Here is a 19,743-nt window from a genome sequence, read left to right as displayed (position 1 = left end):
ATCGGGGTGTTGCAAGGGGATTGGCAGGGCCTAATGAGTCTGTGTTTTAGGAACTTGCTGAGCAGCAGTTGGATTCCCCTCAGGGCCTCAGGCTTTAAAAGATCTTTTCCAGGGGTATTTTTCCCCAGGCTTTAACTTTATGTTTATTGGGGGAACAGGTTTTGCCCTTCCTGGCACTGAGGTATCCCAAACTGCAGGATCTACTTGTTCCCTAATTTCTTGGGGAATATTTTGATGACCAGCAGGTGGGTCATCTGGGGCTACTAACAGATGCATTCTCTGCTTGAATTCTCTACCTCCTAAGAATATACTAGCTCTTAACTTATTTAGCAAATCTCTTCTGAGGAGGAGGACAGGGCATTCTGGCATATACAAAAAGGAGTGAATAATAATAATGGGCCTGACTCTGTGGGCAAGGGGAGATGTAAATCACCTTACCTTTGGCTGTCTATCAACTTCTGTCACAGTACAGTCTCTGTTGGAGAGGGGGGCAGCTGGCCAAGTCAGAACAGAGCAGGTGGCTCCAGTGTCTACAAGAAATTCAGTTCTCCTACCTGCCACATCGAGGTTGACCCGAGGCTCTGCTGGAGTGATGAGGATGGATTGAGTGGGATCTGGAGCTGGGAAGGCACTCAGGCCCCATCAGTTGGTGTGCAGGAATCTCTCATTGGAGAGAATTGTAAGGACCTGGGGCCAGTCAAGTTTGCCCCTTGGGTGTCTCACAGGAAAGCGCTCAGGACATTCCCCCTTCCAGTGCCCCGCCTTCCAACAAAAGGCATACTTGTTCGAGCCCAGGCAGCTTCTTGGCAGTCTGTCCAGGCTTCTTGGCCCTCCAGCGTCCCTTCGAGATGGTGGGTGGATCAGAGCAGCCAAAAGTTGTGTTTTCTGTTTTAGCCTCTTATCCTTATTGGACTCCTCCATTAAGTCGCGGTTGTTATAGACCTTGAAAGCCTCCTCTACCAAGGTTGACAGTGGGGTTTGGGGCCCAGACTCAAGCTTTTGTAATTTTCTCCTGATAATCAGGAGTAGCCTGGGTGATAAAATTCATGGCCAATAGTGTCCTCCTTTCTGCGGACTCAGGGTCTGTACTGGTGTACTTCCTGAATGCCTCTGTCACTCGGCTCAGGAAGACTGTTGGGTTTTCATCTTTTTCCTTTGCAACTTCTCGGACCTTATCATAATTTACAGGCTTCACCATACACCTTTTCAGTCCTTCTGATAGACAAGTAATGTAATGTCTCATCCTAGCCTGGCCTACATGATCTTCATAGTCCCAGTGTGGGTCATGTTCTGGGACTGGATCCCCACCCACCTGAAAAATTTGGCGGTGTGGATTGGTGGCCAATAGGCCATCTGAGTGTTACCTGGCCTTTCTCAGTATACACTCCCTTGCACCTGGGGTGCAACAGTAGGCCAGAATAACCATGATGTCCTGCCAGGTGAGAGAGAATGTCAACCCCAGCCTGATAAATTCGTCCCTAATCTTGTCAGGGTTCTCTGAGAACCTGTCAAAATTCTCCTTACAAATTCCTAAGTCTCTCATTGAGAAGGAGACATGCACTCCAGTAGTGCTTCAGTTTCCATCAGCTGATTCCTGAAGGGGTAAAGGCCTTGTGGGGCAGAGGTGGGGACTAACTTTGAACCTGATCCTGGGCGACAGGAAGTTCCACTACGAGTTACCCTGGAGGGACTAGTCTCTCCCTCCTGGGGTGACGGAGGATATAAAGGGACATAAGGAGGCAGAGATTGGGATTGGTCAGAGGGACCCGGAGAAGTAGGTGGCTCCGGAGGAGTAGGTGGCTCCGGGGAAGCAGGTGAAGCTTGGTTTCCCCCCTGAGAGTCGGAGAAAGTTAGAAGGGGATCATTTAAAATGTCGGGAGTGTTTCTGATTCCCCAGGCTTTTGATTACAGGAGACCCATAGAGCGGGGTTTTGGTAAAGGACCATGAAGGTTTATTTTGGGGGGTGGGGGCAGCCCCATGTGGTTTGTGGGATTTTAGTTCCCCGACCAGGGATCGAACACATGCCCTCAGCAGTGACAGCTCAGAATTCTAACCACTGGACCGCCAGGGAATTCCCAGGACCATGAAGGCTTGAACATAGGGAGCCTCAGTCCATTTTCCTGTCCTGCAACAGCAGAGATCCAATTGCAACACGGTATTATAGAGACCCATTTTCAGACCATTTTTCTCCATTCCCCGACTTATACAAGGGCCAGGCAATGTTACAATAGAGTTTAAATGTTTCCCTTTTCAGCCCGTCTATTTTGAAAGTTTCCAATTTTTAAGGATACTCTCCAGATGTGTTTCTTCTGGCTTAGAAGAGGATCATCCCATGTTGAACAACATGCAACCGAGAAAAAGTGCTCCTAGAAATGAAGTCCAGTGTCCCAGAGACATTTACCAGGAGGCTTTTGTCCTATAACGTTTCCCTATGCTGGGGGTATTCCTCGAGTTTGAGCATCTATAAAACCTAGGATGTGGGCTGCTTGGAAGTGGCCACCCAATAGGTGATCTGTAACAAGGTATGGGCTGCCAAGGCCTTGAGTGAAAGGGGTCCTAGAGGTGCAAAAAAGGAACTCCTGGAGGAATTGGAGCTGGGTGCAATGGAAAATGCCATTGGGGTCAGGACCTAAGGGCCTACGTTGGGAGTATTCCCACAGGGGATTTTTTTTTGGACATAGAATAAGGTGAGAGACTAGACAGCAGAAAAACCTAAAACCCTTTCCCCTCTCTGTTTGACAGCTATGATAAAACTGGGGAGAGCCTGATGATTCCATCTGACACAGGCAACAATGAGTTTAGACAATGTTTCCCATGTAATTTAACACACCAAATGAACCCAATTAGTTTAGGATCTCTCTTTGGGAGGCTCCAGGGGCCCCATGAAGCATCCCAAAGTTAACTGGAAGTCAAAAGAATTTCAATTAGAATTTGATATTTGGGAAATCTGTCAAAAATTTCCAAAAGTTTTAAAACATCCAGTCAAATAGAATCATAGGCTGCTGTGAAACAATTATTCCTTGAGCTAAGGTGAAAAAAAAAAAAAAAGGATTCCAAAAGTAAATGCAGATCACTTAAAGGCACAGAAACTCACACAATCTGTTATCAAAAGGAGCATTCGAGGAAATCTTTGTTCTCTTATGAGAGAAAGAAACCAAATCCAGTCTTATATCAGCCTACTCTTGATAAAATCCAGTTACCTAATTAAATTTAATCCAACCTTAGAAAATTCCAACCACGTAAAACATTCTCTTCTCAGTGTTCCTTTTCTGCAAATCTTCTGTAACTTTCTGTAGCCATATTTTGTCCCTTCTTTTTTCCATTCAGAAATAACCAGCTGTAGGACAAAATCACATTTTTCCATTTAACGAAATACATTTCCATTCCACATACCTTCTTTTCTGAAAGCACACATCTTACCTTCCTTATGTCACAATGAAATGTCTTTTACATTAGCATTCCCTGATTGGAATATCCCATAAACTCTTGGGAAGATCCCATGTATCTTCCCAAAGCACAATTTCTTTCCTTAATGTGATGTAAGATATGTGTCTAATAAACCCAAACATCCTTACTTTCCCTCTCACAAGAAAACAAAAGTAGGTAAATTTAGACCTGTTTAGCAATTGATGTTCCAATATTTCATCTTATTTGAAATGGCCTGGATACTCAATGGATTCCTATCATTTAACTTAATTTAGTTTCAAGTTACCAAAATTTGGAGGGACTGTTCTAGATGGACATTTTGAAAACATGATTATTCCCACTGAGTTTACTAAAAAGCTCTTATCCAGTCATATTTACTTAAAAGTTTAATCATATCAGGTTATTTTCCTTGCTAACAGATTTTATCACAGAAACAATACGCACTTATTGACTTCCAGTAACCCTAGGTAGGATAGAAGTATTATACTTAATGTTGATAATACAGACAGGTGTGTATTAATTTAACCCACAAGCTTAAGCCACACAAGTTAATTTTTACAAAATCAGAGATCTCTTAGTTTTCCTGCTTGAATTTAAAAAGGTCTCTTTTTTTCCCTCAGTCTGGGGGACTACAGATGGATCAGGGAGTCCCTGAGAGTCCAGGCAGAATAGTTACATTGCAAAGGCAGAGGAGAGAGGTGCAAGCCCCTCTCTTCATTTTTTGTTCTTTAAAATCCCACTAAGTAACCCAAGGCTGGAGTCGAGTCTCAGACAATGTGGGATCCGTTTGTATTTCAGGGTTTAAGAGCTTCACCATGCCCACAATGTTAGCAGAGACTTGTAGGAGCAGTTGGACAGACAAAATGCATAAAACAAAGATACCAATGACAAAAACTTAGACACAAACAAGAAGTTTTCAGGATAAAGGGGATGGGAGTGCAGGTATAAGGACCAAGGGAGAGGTAAAGGGAGGAGGGACAGAAAAGACTGTAAAAGAGAAAGAGAAAGAGAAAGAGAGAGATTGCCATTTCAACCTGACCCTGCAGTTGTCTCTTCAGGCACCAACCTGCAAGCTTTCAGAAAGGGCCACTGAAGGAGGGTGCACCCTGTCCACTGCCCACCGGGGTGATCGAGCCTGGAAACCAGACAGTTGTATTTCATCTGTAGGAACCTAACCCACAGGTGGGACTCTCACCCATGCATACACCAGTTTATAGAAATCTGCTGTAGCACTGCAACAAAGGGTCCCAGGTCCCAGCCTGTCTCAAAAGTGGGGGGAAAGATAAGAGACATACAGAAAACAAATACCAAAGTGGAAAATGTAATTCCAACCATATCAATAATCACATTGAATGTGAATAGATGAAACAAAGTTAAAGACAAAGATTGATAGACCATATTTGAAAAGCAAGGTCCTTAAAATATAGTCTCTAAGAAGTGGAGGAAAGAAAGGTGGGAAGGAAAGAAGGGAAAAAGAAAAAAAAGAAGGTAGGAGAGAAAGAAGAAATTAAAGGCATCCAACTTGAAATGGCAGAATTAGAACTTTTATTACAGAGGACATGATCCTATGTGTTAGAAAACACCAATGATCCCACCAAAACAAAATACAACAAAACAAAACAGACTAGAATGAATAAACAAGTTTAAGAAGGTCACAGGAAACATTTCTTATAAAAATAAATTTCATTTCTATATACTAAGTACAAAAATATGAAAAGGAAATTAACAAAATGATTTCATTCACAGTAGCATGGAAAAGAATAAAATACTTAGAAATAAATTTAATAAAGAGCTGCAAGATCTGTACACTGAAAACTACAAAACATTGCTGAGAGAAATTAAAGATCTATATAAACAGAAACATTTCTTATTCATAGATCAGGAGACTTCATATTATCAAGAAAGCAATTCTCGGACTTCCCTGGTGGTGCAGTGGTTAAGAATCCTCCTGCCAATGCAGGGGACACAGGTTCGAGCTCTGGTCCAGGAAGATCCCACATGTTGCGGAGCAACTAAGCCCATGAGGCACAACTACAAGCCAGCGCTCTAAAGACGGTGAGCCACAGCTACTGAGCCGTGTGCCACAACTACTAAAGCCCACATGCCTAGAGCCCACGCTCCACAACAAGAGAAGCCACCACAATGAGAAGCCTGCACGTTGCAACCAAGAGTAGCCCCCACTCACCACAACTAGAGAAAGCCCACACGCAGCAACGAAGACACAAAGCAACCAAAAATGGATAAATAAATAAATAAATAAATTTTTAAGTAAAAAAAAGAAAGCAATTCTCCTCAAATTGATCTATAAATTCAATGCAGTCCCTGTGAATATTCTAGCAGGCTCTTTTTGTGTAGAATTTGACAGCTGATCCTAAAATTCATACGGAAATGCAAAAGATGCAGAATAGCCTAAACAGTTTGGCAAAAGAATAAAGCTGGAGAACTTTCACCACCTGACGTCAAATTCTACTATAATACGTGTTAATCTAGACAGTGGGTTTCAGGCACAAGGAAAGGAATACAGTTCAATGGCACAGAATTAAGAGTCCAGAAATAAAACAATTTTTATTATGAATTGATTTTCAACAGAGGTCCCAAGACAATTCAATACAAGAAAGACTAACCTTTCTTTTTTTAACCAAGGAAAGGTGCAGGGATAAATGGATATCCACAGGAAAAACCCAAAGCAAAGAAACAGAAACTTACATCACACTAGACAAAAATGAACTAAAACTTGATCACAGATCCACATGTAAGAAACAACCCCTAAAATTTCTCAAAGAAAACATAGAAGAAACTCTTCATGATCTATTAGATATAACATCAAAAACATGATCCATACAAGAAAAGATTAGTAAATTAGACTTCATCAAAATTAAAAACTTTTGCTCTTTGAGCACCACTGTTGAAAGAATGAATAAACAAGCTACAGACTTGGAGAAAATCTTGCAAATCACATATCTGATAAAGAACGGGATCTTGCCGTTTGCAACAACATGGATGGACCATGAGGGTATTATGTTAAGTGAAGTAAGTCAGACAAAGGCAAGTACTGCATGATTACACTTATATATGCAATCTAAAAAATAAAACAAATGAAGAAACCTAACAAAACAGAGACAGAGTTATAGATACAGAGAACAAACAGGTGCTTGCCAGACGGGAGAGTGTTGGGGGAAAGAAAGCAATAGGTGAGGGAGATGAAGAGGTACAAAATTTCAGCTGCAAAATAAATGAGTATGAAATGTACACTGTGGGGAATATAGTCAATAATTATGTGATATATTTGTATGGTGACATATCATAACTATACTTATCATTTTGAAATGTACAGAAATAACCAATCACTATGTTGTGTAACAGGAACTAACATAGCATTTCATTGTACATCAATTATACTTCAAAAACAAACAAATTCATAGGAAAGGAGATCGGATTTGTGGTTACCAGAGGCCGGAGATTGGGGGAGGGAGAACTGGTTAGCTGCAGTCAAAGGTACAAACTCCCAGTTATGCGATAAATAAGTACTAGGGATGTAATGGACAACATGATAAATATAATTAACACTGCCGTATGTTATACATGACAGTTGATAGAGTAAATCCTAAGAGTTCTCATCACAAGGAAAAATTTTTTTTTCCATTTCTTTAATTTTGTATCTATGTGGGATGATGGATGTTCACTAAATTTATTCTGATGATCATTTCATGATGCATGGAAGTCAAATCATTATGCTATACACCTTAAGCTTAAAAAAATTTAAAAAGAGAAAGAATGGACCTCAGTTAATATTAATGCCTCAATATTGGCTCACTAGTTGTGATAAATGTGCCATAGTAATATAAGATCTTAATATTAGGGGAAAGTGGGTGAGGGGGACCTTGGAACTCCTTGTACTGTCTTTGCAACTTTTTCATAAATCTAAAACAAAAAGTTTATTTAAATATAAATAAATAAATAAATTTTAAAAAATGTACAGAAAATCATTGAATTGTCCCTTGTATAATAATAAGTGAACTTCATGGTATATAAATTATATCTTAGTAGAGTTGTTTAAAAGGTTATGAAGAAGGTCAGGGTGGGCTGAGGGCTGGGCTGAGGCGGGGTCAGGGCAAGGTCAGGCAGGGCCAGGGTGGGGTCAGGCGGGAGTCAGCAACCCTGGCAATGGGCACGGAGGCGTGGATCGCCCAAGGCCGAGGCCAGCCTGTGGCCCTTCTCTGGCTGCTGCTGCTGCCCGTGGCCACCCTGGAGCTGCGAGGGTCCCCGGCCACGGCCACGGCCACGGCCACGGCCGCCCCCGGCTGGGCTCCAGGTGCGGGCGGAGCGGTGGAGGGCAGCGCTCCGACTCCGGAAGCGCAGCGGTTGGCCCCGGGAGCCACAGGTGCGTTGGGGCCTCTGTTGAGGGCTGAAACGGCCTAAACTGCAGGGCCTGAGGGGGCCGGCTGTGACCAGGGCCTGGGTGCCCTGAGTCACTGAATTTCATCTTTTCTCTGCCCTGGCCAGCAACCAGGCAGCCCAGAGACCCCCTCAACACAGGCGGGTCACCGACTCCCCACTGTGGAGCCTCTGGGTGGGAAGTGCCTCTGTGGGACTGTGGGACCTCTGTGGGACTGTGGAAGTGGGGACATAGCAGGGTCTGACCCTGAGGCTGGGTGGCTGGGTGGAGGAAAGCACCAGGACTGATGAACGAGTGGCCCTGAGTCCAGGGCCGCGGGTCTCATTCCGCTCCGTGAGGCCCTGGGAGCGCAGGCCCTAGACCAAGATGCCCGCTCTCAGGGGGCCTGGGCACACCCCCTGCCCTCCCAGGTGTGAGTCCTAGAGCCAGGGCTGTCTTCATTAGCCCACTCCCTCTTCTTTTAGAAATGTAGAATCCTGAGTCAGAGAGGGGGAATGACTTTCCCCAGCTCACACAGCACCACAGACTGCAAATCTCCCTCCCTAAGACACCGGGGTGACATGGAGGAGGCACAGGCCCTTAGAAGCCATGATCTTGAGCAAGTAATGTTGGTAACTTCTGAGACCTTTAGTTCTTTGATCTACAAGAGTAGGCATTGAGGTGTGCTAGTTGAGGGAAATAAGGTCTGTGACGTGCCCAGCCCTTGGCAGCCCCACTCGGGGATGTCCTTCTCCCTGCAGATGCTGCTGTGAGCTGCTGTGGCTACCTTAGGTCCCCCCTTGCCCCATCCCACCAGACCTCTGGGTCCTCATCCCCACAGGGCTTGCTCTGTCCAATTCTCAGGGGCAGCCAGTGAAAGTAGAGTCCAGGTAGCGCTGTCATTTTGGCTAGGCCACTGGACGCTTGGCCTTGGTTTTCGCATCTATGAAGTGGACAGGGCCTTCCTGGTAGTGGCATTTGGGGTACTACTAGTGTCTCTATCGTAGGTGGCAGGGGAGTCTCCACAGTGTGCGGGAAACCCAAGGTGATGGGGAAGATCTACGGTGGCCAGGACGTGGTGGCTGGCCAGTGGCCATGGCAGGCCAGCTTGCAGTACCAGGGCTCACACGTCTGTGGAGCTGTCCTCATTAACTCTCACTGGGTCGTTTCCACTGCCCACTGCTTTCTGAAGTCAGTCCTCCTTCCAGGGTGCCAGCACAGGCACTGGCAGGGGAGGGGGATATGGGGGAAGAGGAGAAGAGGGGTGATGGGCATCCCACGTCAGCTCCTCTGGGCTTTTCTCTGGGGCAGTCTGTGGCCTTCAGATGCATGTCATTCCTGCCTTTGGCCTGTGTACCCTCCACCTGGACTGTCCTCCTTGCTCACCTGCTCAGATCCGCCTCATGCTCTGCCATCAGCCCCCGTGCCTGTGCTTCAACACAGATGTGCCTCAGGAGAGTGGCAGTGTCCATCCTGGCTGCCATGCAGTGTGGACCAATCTCAGATCACAGCTTCTTCTTAATGTCCCCACATTTCCAGGTGTCAGAGTCTAGGCAGGGACCTGGGACCGCATGTCTGGCCAGCAGCTGGGCAATCCTTCTTATTACTCCTGCACAACTGTGTGCCCAGGAGTAGTCATGGCCGCTGGCGTGCGTTGTGGGGAGCCATGGTGCCAGGCTGCATAGGTGGGAATTGGGGCTCCCTGGGAGAGTGACATGGCTGCTCAGGAGTCTAATTCCCCTGGCCGTCCTGGGCCTGGCTCAGTGCCTGGGTCTGAACAGATGAGGAGGGGTCCCCAGGGAGCTGGGGCATCACAGCCCAGGTCTGGGAGCTGGAACTTTCGGAGCTTAGAGTCCTATTGGCGCCTACTCCATACGACGATCCACGCAAGCCCCTCTGTGACATCAGGGGTGGCAAGTCCCCACCTCACCCTGTCTCCATCCTGTCACAAGAGAAGGCCCAACATGGGTGAGAAGGGCAGATGCATGGGCTGGGGGTTCCGGAGAAGGGCTATGCCGAGCGAGGGGCTTGCTGGAGGGGAAGGGTTTGGGCAAGGGGAGCATGAGTGGGTCTCCAGGTGGATGAGCCGTGCAAACAGTCAGGGAGGTGGGAAGTCTCAGCACCTGAGTTCAGGGAACAAGGCAAGGTTCTGTTTCCTGCACTCATTTGCTCATTTATTTGACAAATCTTTTGTGAGTCCTTATAACTAAGTGGAGAAGCAGCCCTTGGGCAGGAAGGTGTTTAAAGAAAGGAGAGGTCAGGAAGAGTGTGGGGCCAGAAGGTGGACTGTAGGGAGTCTTGGGAAGGGTAAAGTTAGAGCTGGGATTGAGCCAGAACTCCTCCTGTGTACAATCAAAGACCTTCATTTGATACGCCACCAAGGATCTTTCCAGCACAAGGATTCAATGCTCCTCTGATTCTAGTGTGTGATGGAGAAGCCGTGTGTCTGAGGTTGTAAGTAGAATAGCAATTAGCCCCAAGAAAGAAGGACTCCTGAACGCTAGAAATGGGGAGATAAAAGCTGTCTAGCATCATGTGGGGTAGAGGCCTGTGGGCAGTTAGATGAGGATGCAGGGAAAGAGCTAGCCCACACGCAGAGATGATGGTGACAATGTGCCCTTCTTCCTCCAGAAAATCTCACGCCCCGGAGAACTACCGGGTTCTGTTAGGAAGCACCCAGATGCACCAGCACACCCAGCACACCCGAGAGATGTCACTGAGCCGGATTATCATGCACCCAGACTTTGAGAAGTTACATCCCTTCGGGAGTGACATAGCCATGTTGCAGCTGCTCTTTCCTGTGAATTTCACCTCCTACATCATCCCCGCCTGCCTCCCAGTCCCTGGCATGCAGCTACCCAGTAACTCATCCTGCTGGATAACTGGCTGGGGGATGCTCAACGAGGAAAGTGAGAGGGTGTAGGAGAGTCGGGTTGAGGGCAGATGAGGGTGGGGAGGAGGAAGGGGAGAAGGACAAAGGAGGGAAGAAGGGAGGTGTGGCTCCTCCTGAGGGGTCCCCAAGCAAAGAGGCACTGGACCTTGGCCCACTAAGCGTCATTTCTAGAGGAGTGGACCATTCTAGTTCTAGTTCTGAAAGTGTGTGATTGTAAAGCTTCAGTGTTCCCTAAGTGCAAAGGTTTACACTGAAAGTCTGGGAATCTTTGACTTTTGGAATCAAGATTCTGGGTTCTTGAAGTCTTTCTGGTTCTGGATTCCAAGGTTTTAATCAACCATGGATCTGAGATGACTTGATTCAACTCAAAGGTCATGCTTGGGGCCTGGTCCATTGCAGGCCACTGACAAACAAACACCCTGATTTCCCATTGCCATAAGAGGAGCTTGGGAAAAGTGGAAGGAAAACACATGTACGACTTCTGACCTCTGAGCCTGCCTGATGAAGTTAGAATGATTATGACTTAAGAGTGTTTCACTCTCTGAACCTCACTTTGCTCTTCTCCCAACGCAGCTCAGCTATCTACTTTGTAAGCTTGTTAGGTGCACTGCATAACGCAGGAAAAAAATTATGTTTTTTAAGATTGAAAGAGGAGAAATGTAGGCAAAGACTTATGAGCCAGAGTCTTTATTAAAGAAAGGCGTATTTATGGTTGGGGGAAATGCTTATGGTGCAAAATTAAGGGGAAAAAGAATATATATTTTAATTATTTGTAGGGTCATAATTTGGTACCGTGTTTCTCAACAGAGGTGCTACAGGCATTTTGAACAGACCCTGTCTTCATTGGGTGGGAAGTGCCAGCATCCCTGGCCCTTGCCTACTAGTATGTCATGAACACTCCCTAATCATAGGACAAACAACCAGGTTCCCAGCATTCTCACACCACATACACAACACATACACACCACACATACACCACATTTCTCACACACACACACACACACACACACACACACACACACACACACACACACACACACACAGACTGTTCCTCCTTGAGGACAGAAACCCTGTCTTTCTTGTTTTAATATCCCAGCCTGTGGCCCGAGCAGGGCCAGGCACCTTGTAGGTACCCCACTGCTGCCACCCTGGTCCTATACACCATAATTGCTTGCCTGTACCTCCAGACTGGTCTCTGAGATCCCACCCTGTGTGCTATACTTTAGTCTCCACATAGCTGTCTGAGTGTTTTCTTTAAAGCAGGAGTCATGCCAGTTCCCTGCTCATTACCCTCAGTGCCTTCTCATTTATACCTAGAAAAAAGTCGTAACTCCCTGCCTTGGCTCTCAGGCCCTGTGTAATGTTGGCCCCAATTCCTCTCTGCTCATCTCCTACTACATCCCTCACCCACACCATCCCAGCCAGCAGGCCTCCTTCCTGCTTGAAAACGCCAAGGCCATCGCCACCTCAGGGCCTTCACCTTGGCTGCCTCCCTGGCCTCACTTGCTCGCCCTGCTAACCTTGGCATGACTCACTTCTTTACATGTACAACTCAGCTGCTCCTCTGAGGAGTTTTACTTGATCATATGAGCTAAAACAGGCAACCTCTAATAGCATATGCCCCTGTTTTATTTCCTTTACACCACTTATTAGATCTAAAACAATTCTACTTATTTACTTCATTTACCCTGTTGATACAAAACGCTCAGCTTCTCTGTACACCAGTGCTAAATAGAATCTTGGAGACAGAGTTTTGGGTGAAGTAGAAAAGGATAGCTTTATTACTTTGCCAGGCAAACGGGGACACAGTGGGCTCCTGCCTCGAAAAACTGTGTCTCTACTTGGAGAGGATAGTGAGAAGTTTCATAGTAATGGTTCAAAGAGGGCATGATCAGCTCTTGGACGTCCTGCTGATGAGGTGGGGGTGAGGTAAGTAAGAGTCAGCATCATCAACCTTCAGGTTCCAACTGGTCTGGGCTCTACATGCTTGTGGGCAGCATACCATTGTTAATCATTAACTTCTCCCACCTGGAGGGGGTTTCAGTATCTGCAAAACAGCTCTAAGAAATTGTTTTGTATATCCATTGTTGGGGAGCCAGGACCTTGCCCCAAGGCTGCACTGTGTTTCTCTTGACTGTTTCTCACTGGTCTCGCATCCCCTCCCTTCCCTGATTAACACCTGCTTGAATCTGCCCGTTGGAACTCAGAGAAGGTCATGGAGGCTGAATGAAGTCTATTTCCTGTAATCAAAGAAATGGGGGACACAGAAAGCCTTTGTGCCCAGGAGCCCCTCAGGGCCCTGCTCAGTATCCCTGTCTCCCCCAACTAAGAATGTTCCTGTGTATCATTAGTGTCTAAAAGATACTGAACACAAGGACAGAGGAGTAAATGAGTGATTGGATGAGAGGGTGGATGGGTGAAGGGTAGGTGGGAGGATGAGTGGGTGGAAGGAAAGATGGGTGGGTGGGTGAAAGGATGGTAGGCAGAGATAGTTGGAGTGAGTGGAGACGGATCAAAAGATGGGTAAATGGGCAAATGGATGGAAGTGTGAGGGGATGAATGGGACATGAGGAAAGAGGAAAGATAGGTAGATGGACAGAGGAATTGGTGGATGGATGGAAAGGTTAATGATAGACAAATGGAGAGCGGATGGGATGGTCTGTGAAAGGGTAGGTAGGTTGGTGAATGGTTGCTAAGCACCACTGAGTGGCATGTGTTGGTGGGATTTGCCTTTTTCCTTTGTAGAATAGGAGAGGTGTGGTCTATTGCTATGAGGGAGGTGGAGGGAATAGGATGAGTTTGGAAAAGTTTGAGAAAAGGGGGAGGGCTTACTAGGCATAGGTAGAAGACTGAAACAGTGCTGAAGGCTCAACTGTGCTGAGAAAAGTCCATGTTGAAGTGGTGAACAGTAAGGCAGAGTAGCCTGTAGCTAAGCCACAGCACCCTTCACTGATTTCCTCCTTATCCTCGCAGCGCCTCTGCCCGAACCCTTCCATCTCCAGGAGGGTAAGGTGGGCTTCACTGAGAACAAGTTTTGTAATATATTTTACGGACTTAGAAAAGGCAAGAACTTCTCCGTGCATGAGGACATGCTGTGTGCTGGGGACTTCTCGACAGGAAAGGCCATCTGCCAAGTGAGTAAGGTCATTTCTGTTCTTCCCTTGCCTGTTCTCAGGGCCTCAGTTTCCCTAGGGGAGGGGCTGTGTTGCCTCTACTGTCTTTGTGGAGACCCCTGGGACTTCCCATTTCCTCCCTCCACATGTCTTCCTGGGCTCAATTCCTTGGCAGTGTCCCCCAGGATAGCCCCTTCCTAAGCCCCTTGCACATAAGGGCATCTACTGGCAGCACCCTCAAACAGCATCTTTTTATGAGGCATACCTTAAAGTTTTTATTTAAGTATAACATACATACAAAAGAATCTATTCATGCTGTTTTCATAAGTTGGATGAACTTTCACATAGTTACGCAACAGATGACCAATACCCCAGAGGTCCCACTCACACCTCCTTCCTATCACCAACACCCAACAGAAACCACCATCTTCACTTTTGACAACTTAGATTAGATTCTGAATATTCCATAAATAGAATTTATTTCCAGTTGTCAATCTTTCGTGTCTTTATATTTGTGAGATTCATCCAAACTGTTAAATGTAGTTATAGTTTGTTGAGTCTCATTGCTCTACAGGACTCTATTGTGTGAATTGAATTCTATGATCAGTTCTACTCTTGATGGGTATTTTAGAGGTTTCCAAGTTTTTCATTTCATTTCACTTCCAAATATTTTATCTTCTATTTCACAGAAACCCTTGAGTAGAATTGTTGAATTAAAAGGTATGTGTATATTCAGCTTTGGCAGATATTTCCTAACAACATCTCCAAAGTGGTTGCACCATTTCCACTCATTCCAGCAGTGGATGAGAGTTTAATATTTATTTATTTTATTTATTTATTTTCCTTATTTTTTTTGGCTGTGTCGTGTCTTAGTTGCACCACAAGGGATCTTTGCTGAGGCATGCGGGATCTTTCGTTACGGTGCGCGGTCTCCTCCGGTTTCTCTCTGGTTGTGGTTCTCAGGCTTCTCTCTAGTTGTCGTGTGTGGGTTTTCTCTCTCTAGCTGTTGTGCGTGGGGCTCCGGAGTGCGTGGGGCTCCGGAGTGCATGGGCTCTGTAGTTGTGGCATGCAGGTTCTCTTGAGGCGCACGAGCTCATTAGTTGCAGCACGCTGGCTTAGTTGCCCGCGCAGCATTTGGGATCTTAGTTCCTCAACCAGGGATTGAACCCGCGTCCCCTGCATTAGAAGGCAGATTTTTTACCACTGGATCACCAGGGAAGTCCTGGATGAGAGTTTATGTCCTCGCCAACACTTTGCACTTTCCATCTTTTCTCCTTTTGATAGCTTATGGTGGTTTGCATGTCCCTGATGACAAGTTAAATGTACTTTCATATGTTTATTGTCATTGGATGTCTTCTCTAAAGTTTCCCTTCCAGATTTTCCCCCCTCTCACTTTTCTGTTGGGTTGTCTTCTTTTCCTTTAGGGGCTCTTTGTGTACTTTTACATATTACAGGTATGAGTCCACTGTTGGATATTTGAATTGTAAACATTTCTTTCCTCTCTCTGTAATGCCCAATTTTAGAGGTGGGCAAACAGGTCCGGAGAGGGAAAGTCGCTACCCTAAAATAAGGCAGCACAACCTGGTCCCCCGTATTCTGACTCCAAGCCTAACCTGACCTCCACCATATCCGCCTCAGGGCCCAGCCTCCCAAGCTGGCATCATGTGCGGAGCTCTTGCATAGATGGCATTGTGGAGTGGAGGGGAGAGTATTAGGGTTCTGGAGTTAGAGACACTGCTCTGCCCTGAAGGTCTTTTCACTTTCTGAGCCCATGTCCTCCTTTATACTGTAGGATTCTGAGGCCTCCTTCATGGGATTGTCGAAAGGATGGTGTAGTGGGTTGGATAGTGTCCCCTACATTTGTAACCATTTGGGATCTCAGAAAGTGACCTGATTTGGAAATAGGTCTTTGCAGGTGTGATTAGCTAAGAATCTCGAGATGAAACCATTTTGAATTTAGAGTGGGCTGAGGGATAGACAGAGAGGTACTTGATTTCAGGCTTCTGGTTTCCAGAACTGTGAGAAGAGAAATTTCTGTTGTTTTTATAGTGACCCAGTTTGTGGTAATATGCTTTGGCACCCCAGGAAATGCACACAGGAGGGATGGGATGCGCCTGGTCCTTGAGAAGGCCTCACGGACAGCTGTTTTCACGGCAGCCCAGTGGAGCTGCTGAGCCAGAGGGAAGAAGCTTGGCCACCTGCCCTCCTGGTAGGAGGTAGACCCAGCTTTCTTGGTTCCCAGTGCACAACACATGGCTGTCTGGCTTGGGCCGTTGTTCTCACAGAGTCAGCTGTACCTGCAGGTGAAATAAAGGGCTGAGTCCCCCGAGTCCCCATCTGGCTGTCACCGTAGACCTCCCTTCCAGCCTGGAGAGGTCATGGCCATGGAGTTCAGGGCCGGAGCCCTTTGCCTGCTTGCCTGCTGGACATCCATTCTGCCTCTTGACCCCACCCCCTCTCGTTTCTCCCCAGGCTGAGGACACCATTGAGCTGGACACCCAGGAGCCCCAGCACATGGCCCCTCCTGCCCCCCTTAGCCTTTCAGTCACCACAGCCTGTCTGAGAGGTTCCATCTAGATTCATCTTCTGTCACATGCCTGCTCTGGTCCCCAGCCTCCAACTGGGGCTGTCTTCTCTCACTGAAGTGCCCTCCCCCAGCACAGGACACCCAGAAACAAGTCTGAGGAGAGACAGACCCCAGGAGCACTCAGTGCTCAGACTGTGGGGCAGGACAGACCTGGGTCCAGTCTTCAGTCTGTAATTTAGTGATTATGACCTTCGATAACCCATGAAATGGGGTTGCTAACGGCCTCCACTTAATAAGGTCCTTATAGAAGATTCAGTACTGTGCCTGGCATTCAGTAGGTGCTTAACACCTGCTGGCTTTCAATCTCCTGGCCTGGTCTGCCTCCCTCTATCTGGATTGTACCTGTTCTTCTGGGCCTGTCTTAGACCTGTCCTCTCACCCAAGGTAGAATTCATTGCTCTGGCCCTGCCCAACACACACACACACACACTGTTTGCTGCGTGTCTTCAGTAGTGCAAAGTGCAGCTCACTTTGCGTGGGATACATTAGTGTTGGGCCTTCCTCTGCCTTCTGAGAACTCCCCAGGGGCTAGGAGGCTATTGGAGCCCTTCCCATCTCCCTCGGACTGGCCCAGAATCCATCATGATATAGACAACCACATGGCTCATCTGCATGAATCCCTGAGGCCTGGAGTGGACAGGGACCAGGCCTTCCCCTGGCCTTGAACAGCTTGGGGTGGGTACACTGTGGGGAGGGCCAAGGGCACCCCAGCTAGGGAGCACAGAGGGGAAGAGCTGAGGTGACGATGGCACATTCCCAATCTCCAAGAAGACCCCGTGTATGACTCTCTTGGGTCTGCGGTGACAAATCACCTCAAAGTGGGTGGCTAAAACAACAGAACTTTATTCTCTTACATTTCTGGAGGTCAAAAGTCTAAAGTCAAGGTGTTGGCCAGGCTGGTTCCTTCTGGAGACTCTAGGGGAGAATGTTTTCTTGCTTTTGCTAGCTTTTTCGAGGCCGCCAGCATTCCTTGGCTCATGGCCCCTTCCTCTGTCCCCAAAGCACATTGCTCCTACCTCTGCTTCTGTCATCACATCTCCTCCTCTGACCCTGACCTCCTGCCTCCCTCTTTCCTCATGAGAATCTTTCTGATTACATTGGGTCCACCCAGATAATCCAGGATAGTCTTCCTATTTCAAGATGCTCAACTCCATCACAGCTGCAGAGTCCCTTTTGCCACGTAAGGTAACATAGCCAAAGGGTCCAGTGATGAGGATGGGCATCTTTGAGGGTTAGTTTTGGCCAGCTACACCATGTACCCTTCTCTCTCCTTCAAGCCGCCACTTCCCCCACCCCCTCCTCAGCTGGAGATCTTCTCATTTCACTGAGAACGCCAAAGCAATCAATCAGCCTAGAGCCCATTCATCTTGCCAGCCCCACCCTAGCATCTTCCATCTCTCCTGAGCCTCATGGCCCATCCCAGCCAGTCTGTCCTGGAGCTCTGGGTGCCCAAAGGCTCTCCTGCTAGGTGTGGTGGTACCTCAGTGGTAGAGCTCCAGCCAGAGGGATGGCCAGAGGCAGGGAGTGTGGCAATGCCTAGACAGGTGTGGACGCTGGGAAGACACTTTCTTGAGGCCTCCCTAGATCATCTTGGGAAGGGAGTTCCTGTGCAGGGTCCTGGCTCCAGCCAGTGGCATCCCAGTGTTCATGTGCATACGAGTCCATCTGTGCTCACCTGCCAGTGAGGGTTCAGGATATTTGGGCAATGCCAGGATTGGAAAGAGCTTCCACTGAACCCTTTGAATGGCATCTAGTCCATATTGGATATGTGCTAAATGGGAAATTTACCACATTACCATGGGTTAGGAAGGCTGGGGCGGGTGCATTGCGAGGCCTCCTGGGATCCCGATGGCTGCACAAGGACTCTGTGTCAGGCATATTGGTAGGAAGGATGACTAGAGCATTGCTTCAAGGCTTATTGCCAGGCCACTAAGTCCTGAGTCAGCTAAGCAGAAAGGAGACACCAGGCTCCAACTGCTGGAGGTCTGTGGACATCTTGGGCCAGGCTGGCCTGGGCCCCTACACAGAAGAGAGCAGTGTCATGTGGGTTTGGGGGGCAGTGAGTTGGGCCCCTTCAGACTGTGGAGAGCAGGAGCATGGGGGTGGGTGAGGAGGGTGCTGGAAGTCGACTCTAGGAGCAGAGTTCTGAGGACTGCCAGCCTGCACCTCAGCTCACAGCCTGGCTTCAGGCCTCCTCTCTTTCTTTCCCACTCACTCTGCTAGACCCGCCACATTCAACAGCCCTCTATGCTGCAGGCTGGAAGCCCCATCCTCAAGGCCTGGGTCATGTACTCCAGTCTAACTCAATTGTCCCGCACTCTGGGAACTTCCCTCTACCTCCGTGGGGAGCTGGTCCTTGTTCCTCCATATCCCACGAGTGACAGTTCTTTACTTTGGGAAAGATCCTTACTCCCTTGTACTACAAACACCTGGCAAAATGTCTTACTTCCTATTAAAGGCTGAATTATGCCCCCCCCAAAATACATATGTTGAAGTCCTAACCCCAGTACCTCAGAATGTGACATTTTTTTTTTGGTTGCACCATGCGGCATGTGGGATCTTAGTTCCCCTACCAGGGATGGAACCCGTGCCCAATGCAATAGAAACGTGGAGTCTTAAACGCCGGATCTCCAGAGAAGTCCCCAGAATGTGACTTTATTTGGAGTAGAGCTTTTAAAGAGATAATTGAGTTAACATGAAGTCGTTAGGGTAGCCCCTAATCCAATATGATTGGTGCCGTTATAGGAAGGGAGAATTTGGACACAGAAACACACAGAGGGAAGACAATGTGAGGACACAGGGAGAAGATGGCCATCTATCAGCCAAGGAGAGAGACCTTAGACTTCCGGGCTCCAGAACTGTGAGGTGATAAATTCCTCTTGTTTAAGCCACATTGCCTGTGGTATTTGTTATGGCAGCTGGAGCTGACATATCTTTCCTCTGAAGGCCTGTGCACCCCCATGGCAGGAGTGGTGTCTGCAAGTGAAGACACCTTTCTCTCTCCCCAGCTGGACTCTTTCAGTGTCCTCACTCCTGCTTTCCTCCTGGGATAGTCTTCCTGCCCGGTCCTGTTTCCTTGTCCACGGAGTCAGACAACAGACCTCAAGGGAAAGGGTGAGTGCTGAGGATCACGGCGGGCAATAGGGCCCCAAGACAGGAGCAAGATGACTCTTTCATTAGTTTTTATTTGTTTTTTTCATGCTTGGTTTGTGGGGTGGCAGCAGTTGGACAGGAAAGCAAAGAAGGGACCACTGAAAGGTGATGGGGCTGCGGGAGGGGAGAGGCAGAAGGTTCCAGCGAGGAGACTGGGCCCTGAGGCAGAGAGCAAGAGCAGAGGGGCTTGGGGGA

At 47.5% G+C, this 19,743-nt stretch overlaps 1 protein-coding gene across 1 annotated transcript; it reads left to right on the top strand.

Moving 5' to 3' along the window:
* The first annotated feature begins 1,427 nt into the window (after positions 1–1,427).
* LOC137770994 (serine protease 40-like) lies at positions 1,428–16,385 on the top strand. Its single transcript, XM_068554020.1, has 6 exons — positions 1,428–1,439; positions 7,475–7,808; positions 8,810–8,993; positions 10,434–10,711; positions 13,669–13,829; positions 16,281–16,385. Exons 1-6 carry the CDS (start codon positions 1,428–1,430, stop codon positions 16,383–16,385), a joined length of 1,074 nt encoding a protein of 357 aa, XP_068410121.1.
* The last annotated feature ends 3,358 nt before the right edge of the window (positions 16,386–19,743 follow it).

This window comes from Eschrichtius robustus, chromosome 10 (genome assembly GCF_028021215.1).
Source record: "Eschrichtius robustus isolate mEscRob2 chromosome 10, mEscRob2.pri, whole genome shotgun sequence".
NCBI classification, from domain to species: Eukaryota; Metazoa; Chordata; class Mammalia; order Artiodactyla; family Eschrichtiidae; genus Eschrichtius; species Eschrichtius robustus.
The sequence above is the reverse complement of the archived record's forward strand: the minus strand, read 5'-3'. Positions and strand labels throughout refer to the sequence as shown.

What these genes read in the sequence shown, in the direction of transcription:
- LOC137770994 (XM_068554020.1), top strand. An exon ending in GTTGGCCCCGGGAGCCACAG is followed by an intron (nt 7,809 to 8,809) that starts GTGCGTTGGGGC and finishes TCTCTATCGTAG; the next exon opens with GTGGCAGGGGAGTCTCCACA. An exon ending in ACTGCCCACTGCTTTCTGAA is followed by an intron (nt 8,994 to 10,433) that starts GTCAGTCCTCCT and finishes TTCTTCCTCCAG; the next exon opens with AAAATCTCACGCCCCGGAGA.